The 13482-nt window shown below is 39.2% G+C and overlaps 1 protein-coding gene across 1 annotated transcript in view; it reads left to right on the top strand.

Moving 5' to 3' along the window:
- The window catches only part of PRMT8 (protein arginine methyltransferase 8), an 84790-nt gene that overhangs the window by 54157 nt on the left and 17151 nt on the right, over positions 1-13482 (top strand). The window contains exons 3-6 of the mRNA XM_075164054.1: positions 2349-2504; positions 7980-8043; positions 11719-11861; positions 12252-12339. Coding sequence (XP_075020155.1) covers positions 2349-2504; positions 7980-8043; positions 11719-11861; positions 12252-12339 — 451 coding nt within the window. The remainder of the gene's footprint in view (positions 1-2348; positions 2505-7979; positions 8044-11718; positions 11862-12251; positions 12340-13482) is intronic.

Genomic DNA, 13482 nt, shown 5'->3' with positions numbered 1-13482 from the left:
AAGCAGGGCTCCATCACGCGTAACAGTTACTTGGGAAGACAAACGCCATCACTCCGGACGTCCCCCCTTCCTTCTTCTTCCCCCAGCTTTATAGTCTGAGCATGACGTCATATGGTATGGAATACCCCATTGGTCAGTTGGGTTAGCTGTCCTGACTATGCTCCCTCCCAGCTTCCTGTGCACCTGGCAGAGCATGGGAGGCTGAAAAGTCCTTGACTGGTAAACACTACTTAACAACAACTAAAACATCAGTGTGTTATCAACATTATTCTCATATTAAATCCAAAACATAGCACTATACCAGCTACTGGGAAGAAAATTAACTCTATCCCAGCCGAAACCAGGACACCCACTCAACAGATATTTATACACATTGATAGGATCCCCCTGAGCCTTCTCTTCTCCAGGCAGAACAATTCTAGCTCTCTCAATCTCTCCTCACATGTCAGATGCTCCAATCCCTTAATCATCTTCATGGGCCTTCACTGGATCTGCTCCAACATCTCTTGTCCCGGGGAACCCAGAACTGGTCACAGGACCCCAGATGTGGTCTCACCACCTCCCTTGACCTGCTGGTGATGCTTTTTTTAGTGCAGCCCAAAATGCTGCAAAGGCACATCACTGGCTCATGTTCACACTGCTGTCCACCAGGTTCCCAAGGTCATTTTTGGCAAACACTGCTTTCCAGACAGCCAGTCCTCAGCCTATACTAGAGCATGAGGTTATTCCTCCCCATGTGCATGACTTTGCATTTCCCTTTGTTGACTTTCTTGAGATTCCTGTCAGTTCTTTCTTCAGCTTGTTGAGGTCTCTCTGAGTTGCAGCACAACCATCCAATGAATCAACCACTCCTCCCAGTTTTCTGTCAACAGCAAACTTGCTGAGATTGCACTCATCCAGGTTATTACTGAAGGTGTCCAACAGTATTTGCGCCAGTGTTGGCTCCTGGGGGGACACCACTAGTGACTGGGCTCCAGATGGACTTTGTGCTGCTGATCACAACATTTTGAGAGCAGCGGTCCACTTCACTGTCCATTTATGTAGACCATATTTCATCAGTTTTTCAATGAGGATGTTATGGGAAACAGCGTTGAAAGTCTTGCTAATATCAAGATAAACAAGCATCCACTCCTTTTCCCTCATCCACAGAGCCTGTTATTTCACCATAGAAAGCTATCAGGTGGTCAGTCATCTCCAAATCCATGCTGAACACTCCCAATCACCTTCTTGTCTTTAATGTGTTTTGAAAGTTTCCATGAGGGTGTGCTCCATCACCTTTCCAGCATTGTTGGATTGTTCCTTTGCCTCTTTCTTTGCCTGATACCAAACCATGCTTTATGATGACAAAAATAGCCTTTTATTCATCTACAGTTATTGAGTACATATAGTCTCCTGCCAAGACAGGTAAGTGAGTAACTGATACATGTAACAATCCAGTGCATTAGTGCTTCAGACTGCTGAGCAGTGAACTGATTCTTTTTATCCTGAAGTTCAAAAACTCATTTGCCTACTTGCCTAAACTATGAAATGATGGCAGCAGTATAAGCAAAAGTTCAGCCTTCTAGACCTAACAGAAGCATTTTGAGAAAATTAAAGTGTATATTGAATGGCCTACACTTCTCTTAAAATGGCACTTGGATCTTGACCTCAGTTCTCTTTATTGATATAGTTTGACAGATATATGCACATTTGAGAGCAAGATGTCAATGAAATGCATGTATTGCTGCTATGAGTGAAGCAAAAATCAGCACCTAACAGTGACAACTTATCTAGGTCATACATTAATATCTTCTGGAAATTGGTCATATGAATGAGCGAACAGAAGAGCAGTAAGGGAGTACCATACAGCACAGTATCTCTAAGCTCTGCTGTGGACTTCCTGCATCACTTTTGGCAAGGCTATCAAGACTGCTGTCTTCTAATGGTTTATGGAACAATTTTTTTTGTGTTCAAAGAGGAACATCAGAAAGTCCCTGTGCTGAGGCTCTAGGTTGTGCATGATTTAGGAGAAAAGGAAAGCTTGGATTTCTGTATGGCTTCTGTATTTCTTCTGTCTATGCCCAAAGCAGTGCTGTGGTTAGATTACATTCTGCCTGTCAATTGTAACAGTGAAGTAATATTTAGAGAAATAAAATTGTACAAAGGACATCATGCTGCTTCTTAATAGTTCGATTCTAAGTAGCTAGCATTTTACAGTTGCTTTGATGTGTGCACCCTAAAGTACTTGAAAAACTCTTCAGGCTGTGTGTTAATAAGACTTAAATTATAATAAGGGAATGCATTCAGCAGCAGTGTTGAATGCATATAAGCACTTCAAATAATGACACAATGCTTCTTTTTCATCACAGGAAATGTTAAAGGATGAAGTGCGCACATTAACCTATAGAAACTCAATGTATCACAATAAACATGTTTTTAAAGATAAGATTGTCCTTGATGTTGGAAGTGGCACGGGAATCCTCTCTATGTTTGCTGCAAAGGCAGGAGCCAAGAAGGTATATGGGGTAAGAAGGCTTTCTCTCATATTTTGAGTTTGTTTGTGCATTTTGCCTGATAATTCGGCTTAGTGATTTACCTTTTCTTACTTGTCTTGGTTTGAAATTCTTCTCTCCAAGCTCTTCTATGGCTTGATTTACAGTGACTTCAGTGGAGTTCTGTTGCTTTCTATGACCTGCAATAGTGTGCCTTTTCCAAATTGAGATATAATGTCTTTTCTTGTGTGAAATCTTTGGTGATCTGGTACATATCCACATTTCTTCTTGGCTGCAAAAAAATGTTAAAGGGACTCACTCCTACTCAGAGGGGTCAAAGGATCTATCTTGCTTGTTTAAATTCTTAAGTTCTGCAACTTTGTAGTCTTGGAAACAAATTTCTTTGATACACTTTCCCCTGTACATTACAACTCAGTGAATCATGCAAGAAAGCATATGCATGTTTTCTGTGCCAACAATAATGCTTTTCAGAGGCAAAAGGGAATGCTTACGTTAAATACATTGAACTTTAGGAGCATGAATGTGCAGTTCTCTGCAGAGAAGTCATTAGAGAGAGCATAGATTTGCTTCCTAAGTATATTCAGAGTTATTTGTACCAACTTTAAAATGACAAATACAATTTCTTTTTGCTTTGGATTTCTCTTTGCCCTGCAGACAAAACACAACATATAGAAAAGGGGAACTAGATTCTATTCCTCTGTGTACCTCTTTGACAAAATTGTTTACGAAAACTTAGTTGGCTACATCTGTGCATTTGAAGACACTGATATCACTGAATATCTAAATTGTGCGTCTTTATTACTGGTAATGATACATGAAATGCAAGGACTCCTGTTCAATTCTCAGGCTTATATTTTCAAAATCCAATGTTAATTCTGAGTGCCTCATCTGAGTATCAGACTAGAGCATGGAAGTATAGATAGCTGAAATCAGAAGGTACTGGCAAAAGTTTGGAGTTTAAGCATGAGACTTAATATACAGAATTGGCAGCTAGAATGTATTTCTTGTAAACCAAGTACACAATTTATTATGTCACAGCCTCAGCGAAAATAAACCTGTAGCCTTCTCTGATGCAGGAATGCAGCTCTCATGCAAGGATGTTGCAGTGCTGTAAAAGTACAAGCATATACAAAATGATGATGCTGTGCTTCCACCTTCATATCTCCCAGATCCTCAGCCATATGGTCTTCCTCCCTCCCTTGTGCTGGCACTGGTACTTATCCGATTCTACAGTGAGCCAGCTCACTGGCAGAAAATTCACCCAGTAAAAGAAAAGTAAATACTTTTCCACAGCTTTGTTGTTGTTGGGGTTTTTTTGCTTTGGACTTCTTTATAGTTCAGGCTGCACCTCAGGCATTTATAAAGCTCAGTCGCACACCAGTGTCAGCTCACCTATGGGCTGTTCAGCACTGAAGCTGGGGGGGTGTGCTATTCAGGAAACTCAGCTCTCAAAGGAACTCACTTAAGTGTGAAACTTCTCTGCTACAGCCTAAGAGTTTCAAACTTCTTGTCACATGACCACCTCATCACGAACCCTGTCACACAGCAAGCTGCAGAGTTGTATTTGTGTTGGAAAAGCAGATTTTTCAGAGATCTGGCAGTGGTAATCTTATAGTCAAATTCAGACGTTATGGTCCTATTGGCAAAGAGTGCCAATGGAAACTGTGAGCGTTCCTTTTAAAAAGCAAACATTTGCCATGAGTAATTACATAGAGCTGAGATGTTCCAGTTTCTTCTCCACAGTTAGATGTGATTTTTCAAATAGCATGATATGGGAACTGTTGACAAATGCAGAGTGTTCGTTTTCTGACTACAGTGTCACTGAAATCACTCTCCTCTTTCTCACTCTTTCCGTTCTTCAGATTCAAATTCATCCACTACCCTGTCTGGTTCTTCTTATCCCCTCTTACTCACTGTTGGAACTTATTCCTTGCCACTGCCTCAGCCAACTGCTAGAATCATCTCTGGGTCTTCTAAGTAAATCATAGAATCACTGACTCATAGAAAGATTTAGTTTAGAAGACCTCTGGAAGTATCTAACCCAACCTCCTGCTCAAAGCTGACCTAAGTTTAAAGCTATATCAGGTTGCTCAAAGCCTTGTCCAGTCCAATTTGGAAAAATCTCCAAGGATGGAAACTCTAAATCCTCTCTCAGCACCTATTCCAGCGCTAAAATCGGCAGGAATTTCCCTTGCTGCAGCTCATGATTGCTGCCTTTTGTCCTGTCACTGTGCACTTCAGAGAAAAGTTTAGCTTCATTTTCTCTGCAAGCCCTTTTTAGATAGTTGAAGATAGCTATTGGATTGGGGGGATCTCTTCTACAAGCTGAACAGAACCAGCCCCCTCAGTTTTTCTTCTTTCTTCCTGTGCTCTGACCCCTACCCATCGTGGGAGGATAACAGTAGATCACACAATAATGTTCATCTAACTGGGGAGCTGTAGTAAGACATGTAGAGATAGGATTGGCATGTGGCTCTTGGTGCTTGGGAGGGGTGAGTGAGGGACAGAAAAATACATTCAATTGTCCCTTGAAACTGTGGTTCATCTGCTGCATTTAGTCATACAAAATTCAGGACAATCACTGCAGTAGAAGTATCTGAATTCTATGGTATTTTCAGACAAACAAGACAGTGTAGCTAAGAAGGAGTTAAACAGACATATAAAATGAAGGCACATGTCAGATGTTAGCTGATTTGGATAAAAAGGTGGTGATGAGGACACAGCTGGGAATGTGGTGACCCCAGTAAAAGAGGAGACATTCACAGCATTAGATTGAAGACTGAGAAGTAAAATGAAAGTAGAGATGAATATACACACACAAAACTAGATACAGCTGAAGAAATTCAAGGGTCCCTCAAGGGGGACCATTGCTATTTAATATCTTCATTAATGACATAGATAGTGGGATTGAGTTCACCCTCAGCGAGTTTGCAGATGACACAAAGCTGAGTGGTGCGGTTGATATATTTGAGGGAAAGTATGCCATCCAGAGGGACCTTGACAGGTTTGAGAAGTGGACCAGAGTGAACCTCATTAAGTTCAACAAGGCCAAGTGCAAGGTCCTGCACTTGAATCAGGGCAATCCCCAATGTCAGTACAGACTGGGTGATGAATTGATTGAGAGCAGCCCTGCAGAGAAGGACTTGGAGATACTGGTGGATGGAAAATTGGATGTGAGCCAGCAATGTGTGCTTACAAGTCAGAAAGCCAATCGTATCCCAAGCTGCATAAAAAGAAGCGTGGCCAGCAGGTTGAGAAATGTGATACTCCCCCTCTACTCTGCTCTGGTGAGACCCCACCTGGAGTACATCCAACTCTGGGGTCCCCAGTACAAGAAAGACATGAACTTGTTACAGCAGGTCCAGAGGAGGGCCACAAAAATGATCAGAGGGCTGGAACACCTTTCCTATGAAGAAAGGCTGAGAGAGTTTGGATTGTTCAGCCTGGAGAAGAGAAGGCTCTGAGGAGACCTTATTGCGGTCTTTCAGTATATAAAGGGGGCTTATAAAAAAGGTGGAGAAAGACTTTTTACCAGGGCTTATAGTGATAGGACAAGGGGCAATGGTTTCAAACTGAAAGGGGATAGATTTAGATTGGATATAAGGAAGAAATTTTTTATGATGGGGGTGATGAGACACTGGAAGAGCTTGCCCAGAGAAGTTGTGGATGCCCCATCATTGGAACTGTTCAAGGTCAGGTTGGACAGGGCTTTGAGCAACCTGATCTAGTGAAACATGTTCCTGACCATGGCAGGGGGATTGGACTAGATGATCTTTGAAGGTCCCTTCCAACCCAAACCATTCTATAATTTTATGATTGTAAACTGAGGTACAGACATATTTTCTTGGAATACACAGTTTTCGTAAAATCCAAATGCGTTGTAAAATTGGACAGATTTGAGCAGATCACCTTGAAAGAGAACTGGGGAAAAACCTGACAGCACTGAATTTTTTTCCTATTTCTTCACCTACAGAATTCAGTATTTTCTTTTTCTGAAATGAGTTGTTTTTTAAAATAAAATTGTACCACAGTACAGAGTCAAATAGAGACGAACAGCTTTAGCCACTCTAAAGCAAGTTTATTTTCTGAAATATATCTTTCTTCCTGGAACATTTGAGTGTTGTTTTTTTATTATTTTGCTTCTTTGAGAATGAGGCTGATTTTTGGAAACCTGTAGTCATTCATGAAATAGAACTTTTTATTTCTTGGCATCTTTTTCTTTAGAAAGGTTGAAAAGCCACCTCCAAACATGTACATACCCATGCTTTATTTTAAAATAATCCAAAACAAGCAGAAAGAATGGAAAATGGAATTGAAAATGCCAGACAGATGTGAATACAGACAGGAAAACTGAGTATGTTATAGTGGCTGTAAGTATAGACAAGGCATATAGTTGATACAGTTTACAGTAAGGGAAGAAGCAGCTGGATGGAGAAAAAGGATGGAGTTCTCCCCAAGGGATTTTTTCCTTGGACTCTCTGGAATGGCACTATGGCACTCTGGTGTTCCTTTCTACATGCCAGTTTTGGTTTATGTTCAGGCCATTGAGTCAGACATCTTAAGGAGTGGTTTACACCCACAAGCAAGCTAAGTAGAATTAATGCTTATGTTCCCATGGAGACAGGGACTGATATTATGACTGCTATTATGTCTAGCTGTTTCATGGGATATATAAAAAGAATAAGGGATTTGTGTGTCCTTCCATCCACTGTCCTGCCTTCTGTGAGTGCCATCACAGAGGTCAAGCACAGTTTGGCTTTTAGAGATTAAATGGAATTCACTGGACATATAAAACACCTCACTAGAGATAATATAATTCTATTTAACATTCCCATAGGGGAGTTAGAGAGACAAGGATTATACAAAGTATTATTGGCAGTTTAATGTCAAATTTGGAAGAGGTAAATTAGGAACTGATTAGGTGACTACCAGCAACTTTGACCCTCATGATTTTAAAAGGGCACAAAAACCAGAGAGATTCATGGAATGCAGTAGTTCTCTAAAAGATATCAAAGGTCATTGCAAACATGGGTTTTTATGCTAGAACTCAGATTTTAACAAATTTAAGGGCAAATCTAAAACTAGAAGGTACTTTGTAATTCCTTTCCTACTAAAAGCACAGAACTGATCATAGGAAAAGACATGCAGATCTGGATGGTTTTGTAAATACAGTAATTTCAGTCATTTCTTACGTGTAAAAAGCAATTGCTTCTTGACACGGACCAGTATTGGCATAATTTGATTTTTAACATTATTCACAAAGTTTGAATGTATTTTGTTTTAAAATACATGAGGAAAGGTAGCACCATATTAAGATATCATTGATCATGATCCTGCCCACACAGGTTTGATTTCCTCTTTAGCAATGGTTACATGCTCTGTGGAGACTTTGCTGCCTTTAGTAGATTTTGGGTTTATTCATATAGCTGAGATCTCTAACACATAATTACTCTTCCTCTTGTTTTTCTTTTTTTCTTTTTTTCCTAGATTGAATGCTCAAGTATATCTGACTACTCAGAAAAAATTATCAAGGCCAACCACTTGGACAACAGTAAGGCATATATAAAAATAATTTATTCAGGAGAAAGAGAAAATAACTCTTTTGGTTTTTTCTGATTAATTTATGTTGTGTGGTTTATGTAAATGGTAGTTTTGCATAATTTACTTACATAAATACAAAACTAAACACCTCATTCTAGTCACTACAACAATTCTTCACAGGAGAAGTTACTTCTACATTTACTTCTAGGCTCACAAACAACAGAAGCAAATAGGACTCATCAGCGGGCAGTTTGATTTAGCAAAGCAGACAGAAGGCCCCGTATTAGAGCTGAACTTGTCAAATTAATTCTGCCATTTGAATTCCACCTTATCTCTTAAATAGAATCGACACACACACACTCACTCTTTCTTACATTCAAATTGAAGTCAGGTTCAAAGCAAAAAGTATTCCATATCAATACAAATTTTTCACTAAGAGTTTCTTCTGACTTCCAACTTCAAAAAAAAAAATTAAAAAAAAACCATATTGAAACACACACACTCACACAAATGAAAATGTTCAATTCTCAGAATAACAGTATCATAGAAAACTTTTTTTTTTCCTGGAAAGGAAAACTGGTGAAATTTCCAGGGATGTGGAAACACTTCAGTTAAAAAAAATACTAAAAATACCCCCAACCTACTGAAAACTCTTAACAAAAAATAATCTCCAACAAGCTCTATTTCATGTCTTCAGGTCCTCCTCCAAATCACTGCACATAAGATATCTTTGTAACAACCTCAAAAATCAGGCTTTTTTTAACTGAGGCTGTGAGACAGTTGTTGTTTAAAAGTGCTCTTTGAGCTTGCCTTTGCTGTGGAGCAGCGGAGGTCATAGGTGGCTAGACTGTATCATTTGCCCCCGCTTTTAGCTGTGTCTGCACTGGTGCTATGCTAGCACATGCGCAGGAATAGATTTCTGTTCCGGTTTAGATCTGCTCTAATTTTTATTGCTGTCACTGGCAGCTTCTGACTAACACGGAGCTGTTTGGGAGGAGAACTTATTGTACATGGCGTGTGTTCACGTGGTGTGGTGTGAAGGAAACAGCAGTGACATGGGATATAAGAGGCCAGCCAGTGTATGCAACTTTTGGTTCAGAAAAAGAAGGAAGCAAAGGACCAGAAAATACTCTCCTCCACAGTAGGGATAAGGCACTAAAACAATGAGGTGTTGACCTCAGCTTGGTTATCCTGCATCTTTGGTCCAGAGCCTGTATATTCCCAGAATGGCCTTTCATCAAATAGCTACACAAACAGCATACCATAAATCAACTCGCGTTTGGATTTCCAGCAACAGGAATTGTGTGTGAAGGAACCATTATCAGAATAAATAAGAAGGATCCAGTGTGCTCCAGAGGTTGCAGAAGGTATTTATCTCTGCTTCTTCCTCCTGTTTTTCCAGGGAGCAAGTCCTTGGAAAAACTGTGGAGGAAGAAGCAGAGACCCCTCCCCTTTGGCAGGAGACTTGCCTGGACAGGTTCAGCAGTCTGTCTGACTGCAGTTTGGTCTCCAATATAAATGAATTACACAACTGAACTAACATTTACACTTACACACTTTACACTGACCCACATTCACTTTTATTTTAATGCGTCCAGGTACTGAGCCAAAGGATCTTGTTGCTCATGGAAATTTTTCTTTTTTTCCCCCTAATTGTTTAGAAAAATGCAGTCAGCAAAAAGGACTGAACGAAGAGAAAACCCACTGTTTCCAGAACAGATACTATACAGGTGGGGACAGCACAATCTGTTCCCTCATGGTGCCTTATGAAGATTTTTCATCAACATGAAGGGGGGTGGGAGGAACTTGTGCTGCTGCTGCTGCTGACACTGTGACTGTTCTAGGTATAAACAGAGGGCTTCAAAGTCTGCAGGTGTGTCACTCTGGCAGCTGTCAACAGTGCTAAAATTCACTCCAAAAGAATTGTGGCAGTGAAAGTTCTTGGGAGAAAAGAGAACTAAAGGGAACTCGTGGCTGGAGCTTATAGACATGAAGAGTCTTCAGTATAACAACAGATAACTATTGAGCTACTAACTGTGAAAGGAAGGAGTTTAAAGAATGGGAAGAAGAGAACTCTGCTCTTTTCCAATCAGATGGCTCTTACCAGCTGATACTTTGTGTTCCCAGAGTGTTCCCAACTTCTTAGGGGGCCAGTCTGGATTAAAAGTTTGCTATGCAAGTAAAGTGGCCACATCTGGTTAGAGTAATAATAGTACTGCATGTATTTTGGAAAGACAAAACCTCATTTTCCCTGGGCTGAGTTCTAAAAATCACTCAACCCACAATTCCACTCTTAAACAGCTAACCTACTTCTAGTTAAACGAAAGTACCTTCATCTTCCTCAAACAGAATATTGACCATTTTCATCAATAAAAATTGCCATCATTACAAATTGCCATTTATTAAGAGTAATACAGTAATCGTATCAATTAGTAATGGAAAGTAAAATATTCCCTACTCACTTTATTCCTGAATTTCAAGTGCATCAGTTACCTTGTAACGAAGAATCCAGAACCATGAGACTTTACTCACTGCAACAAACAATATAAATAGCAGACAAACACAAGCTGAAAATTATTTGTCTACAGAATTTGGAATACATTTGTAAATAGGAAATATATTAAAAATAATGCAAGAATGATTGGTGAATTGTGTGGTGATCTAAAACAAAATTATTTGTTACAACTGAACTAAACATGGACCAGCATTTAATTTTCCTTTAAGCAAAATATCTGTTCTAGTATCAACCAGTTCTATTAATTGATTGTTGATTTGCTTTTGCAGTGCATACCCAGTCTCCTGTAAGTAGTATACAGTACTGTCAGTAATTTAGTGTGCTGTGTTGTAATAGTGTCTCTGAGGATCTGGTATTCTACTCCATCAAACTTCTAGGAACCTTTTTAATTTCCTTGAAACTAATTTGGTGACAAAATACCTGACAGCAATGTTTTCCAGCAGTCACTTTAGATAGCTGTGGAAAGTTATGCAAGTCTAAACCCGATAGAATATTCAGAGTCAGAATGCCAGTATGTTATAAAAGATTCAATCATGAAGCAGAAAGGAATGAAAAATGATTTTTCATGAGAGAACCACGTTTGTACAAATTTTCTTGATTTTGTACTGTCAGGCTAGATCTGACTTTCTCAGTTGAGTCAGCTCCCCAGAATTCATGGAAGAAATAAGCCTGAGTTTCCTCATTGTGAAGCCAGCATAGTATGTTTGAAAAGTAGATGAGAATTAGATCCTGGTTCCATAAATCTCTAATATCTGAGTGATGAGATCATGTATGTGTAACCCTACAAGGATTTTTAAAGGATTCTAGGTGGATCCTTTGCATTATTTGGTCAATGATCTAGAAATCTTCCAAATTCCAAAGGGCAGGTAAAATGAGATCACGCAGGTAACCAGGTAAGACCCATTTTTCTGTTGGTTTTTTTATATATAAGTTTTATTTGGTTTGGGTTTTTTTTTCCCTTTTATACTGATACTAAAACTTCTGTTTATTATACTTACTGCAAGTAGTTTTAAAATAGTGTAAAATCCATTGAGTCACATGGACTCACCCCTTATCTACAGGCATTCAAGAAGAGAATCATATTGAAAAGGTCAGCCTGACATTCACCAGTAAGGAACTTAGTCAGGTGTTTTATTATGTGAAACATGTTTCTTTGGATTCTTTTTTCAGTAATCACAATATTTAAAGGTAAAGTGGAAGAAGTTGAATTACCTGTGGATAAAGTAGACATCATCATCAGCGAGTGGATGGGTTACTGTCTGTTCTATGAGTCAATGTTAAACACAGTCATCTTCGCACGAGACAAGTGGCTGGTAGGTGCTCTGCATGTCATACTCCTTGCTGGAGCAATCGTCATTTATTTTCTGACTACAAGCCTTCCCTCTCCTACTGTCACCATAACAAGACACAGTTACATCTCCAAGTGCCTTTTCTTAGGCTTTAACGAAAAGATTAACAAAAGGAATCTCAGTGAAAGAGCTTTGCTTTTCATTAACTGCTGGTGAAATTCGTATAGACAGTATCTAATGACATTGCCACAGGCTGCAAGAATTGCTGAGATTAAATCTGATGTGACACTCTGAAGGAAAACTATAAAGGCATGCAAGGGGTGCTTGTCTGGTTTTTGTATGTGCAGTTCAAAATGTGATGTCTTTGTCAGGTGAATAGATTACGAGATCCATTTCCCCACAATTCATCAACAGAAACCTGGAGGGCTAATGTTTCCAGACCGAGCTGCTTTGTACGTGGTAGCAATTGAAGACAGACAGTACAAGGACTTCAAAATTCACTGTGAGTAAAGACCTAACAGTAACCCTTTCCTATAGTTATTTCTCTAAAATATTTGATTTATAGAGGCCTACTGTAATGTCTTCACTGCCAAAGTTTTGCAAAAGCCAAGAAATCATGCTAAGCAGGCCAGAATTCCAATATAAACATGAAAACTAGTCTGGTGATAAATTCAGGAAACTTGCAGTAACTTGAAGTGCACAAGGGAAAGATGCATGAATAAATTGATGTAGACTTTGCTTAGAGTTATATTGATACCTCTACCTCTATTTTAAAATGTGGATTTTAGGAGATTTAGTTTTGTTGTTGTTTTGATAAATACACCATCCTGCATAACAGCCATTAAAATTGGTAATGTTCTCTTGCCATCCAGGTGCTGGACAAGAACAGAAAAATTAATAAGAAGCAGATGAATTGTAAATGTTAAGAAATAAGCCTAGAAAAAATGATATCTCACTAATAAGTTTGTCAAGAAGAAAAAAAACATGTAATGCTTTTTTAGCTTTTTAAAACACTTTATGTGAGAATTTTAAAATAAAAAATAAAGATCAGAAATTTCCATTTTACTTTGATGTGAAAAAAAGTTACAAACTTTTTTGTTTTACTTCATAGATGCATAAAATTTATTTTTCCTTTACGTTTAAAATGTGGGGTTTTTTTTCCTTGAAGTTTCATTGAATAACTGGTGACCTCTACAGGTCACCTAGTCCAGTCTCCTGCTCAAAGCAGGGCAGATTTCACAGTTAAAGCAGGTCACTCAGGGCCCTGCCCTGCAGAGTCAAGAGATGGGGATTCCATAGCTTCTCTGGGCCCTTGTTCAAATGCTGAAGCACTCTCAGGAGTAAACACGTTTCTGAATATCCAGTCAGAATTTTCCTTGCTGAAACTTGCCTTCATTGTCCCTTGTCACCTGAAGGGAATCTGACTTTTTCTTTGTTTCTGTAGCAGCAGATAGCAATTAGATCCCACCATTAGCCTTTGCTATCCCAGGCTAAGCAAACCCAGTTTTCTTCGACACTCCTCATATGGTTCACTTTCATCACCACAAGGTCATACTCCTGGTTCACGTTCAACTTGTTGTCCCCCAAGTCATCCAAGTTTAGATTTATTTGGTCATAACAGTTTTGACGAAATGAGTAAGTTCTA

The sequence above is a fragment of the Calonectris borealis genome, chromosome 1, assembly GCF_964195595.1.
Source record: "Calonectris borealis chromosome 1, bCalBor7.hap1.2, whole genome shotgun sequence".
Taxonomy (NCBI): domain Eukaryota; kingdom Metazoa; phylum Chordata; class Aves; order Procellariiformes; family Procellariidae; genus Calonectris; species Calonectris borealis.
The sequence above is the reverse complement of the archived record's forward strand: the minus strand, read 5'-3'. Positions and strand labels throughout refer to the sequence as shown.